This window comes from Vanessa cardui, chromosome 1 (assembly GCF_905220365.1).
Source record: "Vanessa cardui chromosome 1, ilVanCard2.1, whole genome shotgun sequence".
In the NCBI taxonomy this organism is placed as follows: Eukaryota; Metazoa; Arthropoda; class Insecta; order Lepidoptera; family Nymphalidae; genus Vanessa; species Vanessa cardui.
This window is the reverse complement of record NC_061123.1, coordinates 14,991,346-14,996,657: the sequence shown is the minus strand read 5'-3', so window position 1 is coordinate 14,996,657 and position 5,312 is coordinate 14,991,346. Positions and strand designations below refer to the sequence as shown.

Here is a 5,312-nt window from a genome sequence, read left to right as displayed (position 1 = left end):
GATAAGTTGGCAATATTAAACTGACAAGACTGGATACGTTTATAAAGTTTAAGTATTGATTAATTGAAATATCATAAATTTGATACAAAATAATACTCTTGTATGGGGAAATTAAAAATATTCAACATTTTTGAAATAGTAGTAGGTATTATTAACTTATGGGTCTTTATATAACTTTAGTCACTAATAAAAATATCTAAAATTGTAGAATTTTCCAACGGAAACTAAAATGTCAAATCATCATTCTACGGCTAAACATAGCCTAGACGTCAAAATCAGCTGTTTTATGTCTGGTTTGAAATTATAAGGGTGTTTTTTTATTATTCTTTGAGTTGATCTTAATTGTTGTTTCGTTTCAAATTTAACGTGTTCGTAAGGTTATATTTAAATTTAAACAAATGGATATTCTCAGAGGTATCTATGAAAAAGTAAGTATAATGTAACTCAAATTTAAATTTTAAAATCTCTATAATACTTAACGAATTTCTTAAATTTACAGAGTTTACTTGAAAATGAGAAGAACATTCGGTTTTGGGAAGACTATTTACAGAATCTGAATAACCTAGATTTCACTGTTTATTCTGAAAAATTAAAAGTACCAATTTTAGTTCCCATAGGAAATAAAATATTATTTCGAGGAGATTTGAAACACACTAATGAAGTAACTGTAGCACTCGGCGCTGACTACTTCGCGAAATGTTCTATTAAACAGGCCGAGATTTTAAGACAACATAGAATTAAAGGTTACTTTTTGAGATATTTTATTTAGATGGTTTAGAATATTATTATAAGCATTATTTATTTTAACAGATGCAAAATCAAAACTTGAAGAGTACTATAAAGAAAAAGAATACCTTGAAAGGCAAGTTTCATTTGGTAAAGAAAATTTTCATGAGAATGCTGGTCAAAATTTAATTGAAGTGTGCAGTGAGGAAGAGGATCTGGCTTGGCGGAAACATCATAAAGAGAAAGTGAAACAATACAAACAGGGTAAAAGCAAAACACATGAGGAGCCATCAAATCAAATGACTGATGAGGAGCTGTGGCTGAGATTAGAAGAACTTGAACTTCAGGAAGAACTGGAAAATGAATTAGACAATACAACAAATCACGACAGTATTGATGAAAGTGAAGAAAATAGTTATGATTCTTTCATTATCAAAGAAGATGACGTTAGTAATATTGTAACAGAGAAAAAAGAACAACAAGAAGCACATATTACTCATAATATTCCGAAACAGACATCCAAAATAGATTTGTTAGAACAAGTTATAGATAGGCAAAAAATGTTGGAAATTAAATTAACTGAAATGAAAAATAGACAACGGGTTCAAAGTAAAACTGAAAATGATTTATTATCCAGATTAGATGAAATAGAACAGCTTGATGAGCTGGAAGATGAAATGGACAGGTATATTGCTTTTAGTAAAATTTAAATAATATCTAAGCATGAAACAAAACAATAATTAATTATTTTTTTTAGGTTGGATGATATTTTAGAAGAAAGCAGTGAAGACGATAGTAAACATGATGATAAATCAAACAGGATAAAAAAAAGTATTACATTTGCTGATGAAGAAGACAATGAAACAATAGATATAAATTTTAAGCATTCAGACTTTGAATCATCTAAAGACCAATATGATCCAAAGAAAGGCATTACAAAACCTAGCGATATATATGATGCCTTCTCAAATCTTTTTGCTAATGCAACAACATCAATTTTAAGGAAATCAAAATATGATAATATTGATATTCAAAATGAGAATTTAATTTCTGCTGAAATGGATAATAAAGTCCACTCAGTCAAAAAAATTGAAAAAAAGACAATTTGTATCAATGATGTTATAGAAAAAACGGATCAGAATCAAAATAAGGTAGATAGTGAAGATAGACCAAAAAGTCTCTTCAAAAAAAGAAGACAGCAACAAAAATTACAATAATATTTTTTATTGATGAATTAAATGTTCATTTTGGCTATATATTGTTTTTATATACCTATTTATAGGGTATCATTGTAGTCATTGGATTTAAAAAAATATATTTCGAATATGAATGACTAAGTCCTATATATCTTGGTCATATCTTGGGAATGGGGCATTTTGAATACGTTTAGCTATTTTAAACCATATGCTAACCATTTTGGTCACTAACTTACTAGTTTAATATAAAATAGTAACTAAAATATGTATATATTTAAATATTATTCTTAAATTATTAATTTATAGCTATTAAATTTAGTAACACTTAAAATGATTGTTGAATTAAATGTATTTTAAGGTTGAGCAATAGTTACTATGTGATTTAAACAAAGTCACTAAAGGCTTTTGAGTACATATTATTTTAAACGAATCAATTATCTAAATAGAATCACACAATAAAATTCATAACATGATCATAAATTCAGGTAACGAATAAAATATTTTCATATAGTTATAAAAATATTTTAATTCTGCTTGAGTAATTAGTATTATATTTATCTTTAAATATGTATTTTGTAAAAAATCGCAATACTTCTACCTAACCGCCCAGGTATAATGCTGTATAATCAATTTTTTTTGCCTTTTCAAAAAGTAAAGATATAACCAAATTTTGTGACATTGACAGCTCTTATGATTGTTTCTATTTTCTATGGTTAAAAGTTGTATTTGAATTGGAGGTTATGATTAAGAAATATTGATTTACATCTTTCAATTGATTTATAAATATATATGCTTAATTTTAATTGAGCAAAAAGTAAAAACAATGTTATCTCGTAATTTAAGATTTTTGTCGCGGCGGTATTCTCAGGCGGTTACCTTTAGAACAACAGAAACTTCACCCGTAAGTAACATTTTTCAAATAATTATAGTGATTTGAATGTTTTTGAATATAATTTTTATATTATAATATCTTTGGTATAATAACATAAGATCATTGCATCTTAAATTTTAATTAAAGCTTAAATTTATAATTTTTTTTTAGTCTAAACAAAACGAAAATCAGATTGGATTGTTTTACACAGTGAACAATGATGTGTGTAAGCAATTGTTTGGTCACGGTGGACTTCCTAAAAGCTACATGAAACAGACTAAGACTTTCACAGAAACATCCCTGATGGTTCGTCTTCCTGCTCTGGATATAATTAACTGCATAAAAGCAACAGATTTTGATAAACCAGTTATTCGGTATATGTTATGTATCCTTTTAAAAATTATCTATGAATTAAAATGTAGTAAAGGTCTCCAAGAAAACTACATACCAAAAAAGAAACTAAAAAAATAATATATATATATTTTTTTTATTATATTACATATGCTATTACTAATAAAAATACTATCAATAACTATTCTTATTATGCATGAAGTAAAGCTTTATTGGCCTTTAACACATTATTGTAATAGTCTTAGAAGTCAACAATATAAAATAATACCCCTTAGCAATATATCAGATGGTGAGATAGGAGCTGGTAAGTCATTGACTTTGGCCCACCTACTTCATTACGCTTATGAAGATGGATATCTCATAGTCCATGTTCCTTGGGGTGAGCAGAATATTTCATATTTGTAAAACAAAGCTAAATTTGCCGACATAATTTTGGACAATAAAACAAATTCTTTATTCTACTGTTTCCTTCTTGGGTTTACTGAAAAAATCTCTACAAAGGAAACAAGCTGTTTATACGGTCCAACTTAAGTAACTATAATATAAGAATCAGCGAAGATTATGAATTGAATATAAAAGAAGGATGATGAATTTGATATTATCATAATAAAAATAGAATATTATATATTTCATTTTTAAATGCTTTTTTTAAATCCATAAATTAATATAATAAGTATGCATAAAAAAAACAATTGATAAAAAATATTTTTAAATTTGATAGTATCTGAATGGTTACGACGTGTGCCACGCCACAAAGAGATGTCTAATTCACAAACTCATGAAGGCCTTGTTGACTTACCCCTTGATGGTGCAGCATGGCTACTCCACTTTAAAATGCAAAACCAGGTTCTTCTAAAGAAGGGTAATGTAAGTGAAGATTAATTATAAAAATGTTCATAGATTCAGCTATTATATTTATGTTTTGTTATATACCAGTGGTTAGATTGGTACAATAGCTACTATTGTTTAACTTGATTTGGTGTTTAAAAATAAAAATACATGGTTATAGCTTAATTAAGAAGTAAATTTGTGTAAACATTTTTATCTTTTCATCTACAGTTAAAAATTTCAAAAGAATATGTATGGAGCAAACGGGAGAAGACTCCAGAAGGTGCACCATTATCAGAGCTAATTGAGCACGGGATTACACGTGTGAAATACGCCTGTGACGTCATTGACGCGCTCATAAGCGAAATTAAAATTTTATCAAATAGTAAACAGTGAGAAACAACTTTATTAATTATTTTCACCTTATCTAGGTCTATGAACAGAGATGGTCACTAAATTTTTAATAAACTATAGTCATTTTTACAAAACTTGATCTTAATTATTATAAAAATATTTAAATATATGTGAATTTTTCTTTTTTAATTAAACATAATAATTTACTTAATATGTTCTACCTTTATGTTTCAGATGCAAAACATTTGTAGCTATAGATGGTTTTAACACATTTTTCTATCCTCTTACGAGGCTCAGTACGCCAACTAAGAAAAAAGTTACTCCTGAAGAAGTCACACTTACAAAGTCATTTATGGAAATTACAAAAAATGATTGGGTTAGTTTTTAATTAAAAAAACTAGTCAACATATTTTGATAAAATTTTAATTTTTACTTTTTTTATAGGTCAATGGTGTTATCATTCTTACAGCTGACCAATTGGGTGTGTCACAGGATCACCAAGAGAGTCATTTGCCTAAATATCTACTTTATAAAAAGGTTCTAGTTTAATTAAGTACTTTGTCACATATTTTATTTTGAAAGGAGACAAAACAGACTAATTTGAATGTTATTTAAACAAACTTTTAATATAAAGAAATGTATATCATTAACATATTAATTGCAATTTTTCAGGGATTTGAACACATTGACCCGTTTGTTCCCGTAGAAGTTGGGAGATACAGTGAACGGGAATTTATGAGCTGTGCTAGTTATTATAGAGACAGACTTTGGTTGAGAGGCCCTCCTGAAACAGAAAGTGAACTCAAACTCGCTAGTGCCTGCAATCCTTATAAGTTTATGGAACTATGTGCACCTTTATAAAAAAATATTTATTTTATGTTGTAAATGTAGACATTAGTATTAAATATGTTTGGTAACTACTTCTATTTATTTCATTTAAAATTCCCAGTTAACTATAAATTTAAGGAATATTATATTATGATACA

The 5,312-nt window shown here is 27.4% G+C and overlaps 2 protein-coding genes across 2 annotated transcripts; both read left to right on the top strand.

The window, feature by feature from the left end:
* The first annotated feature begins 269 nt into the window (after nucleotides 1-269).
* On the top strand, nucleotides 270-1,980 carry LOC124532748 (unconventional prefoldin RPB5 interactor). Its single transcript, XM_047107806.1, has 4 exons — nucleotides 270-428; nucleotides 500-743; nucleotides 811-1,411; nucleotides 1,484-1,980. The coding sequence occupies exons 1-4, from the start codon at nucleotides 399-401 to the stop codon at nucleotides 1,941-1,943; spliced, it is 1,335 nt and encodes a 444-aa protein (XP_046963762.1). The 5' UTR covers nucleotides 270-398; the 3' UTR covers nucleotides 1,944-1,980.
* A 645-nt stretch (nucleotides 1,981-2,625) lies between these two features.
* On the top strand, nucleotides 2,626-5,246 carry LOC124529611 (28S ribosomal protein S29, mitochondrial). Its single transcript, XM_047103419.1, has 8 exons — nucleotides 2,626-2,823; nucleotides 2,965-3,178; nucleotides 3,431-3,523; nucleotides 3,866-4,011; nucleotides 4,204-4,364; nucleotides 4,561-4,702; nucleotides 4,771-4,863; nucleotides 4,999-5,246. Exons 1-8 carry the CDS (start codon nucleotides 2,746-2,748, stop codon nucleotides 5,185-5,187), a joined length of 1,116 nt encoding a protein of 371 aa, XP_046959375.1. The 5' UTR covers nucleotides 2,626-2,745; the 3' UTR covers nucleotides 5,188-5,246.
* Nucleotides 5,247-5,312: the final 66 nt, after the last annotated feature.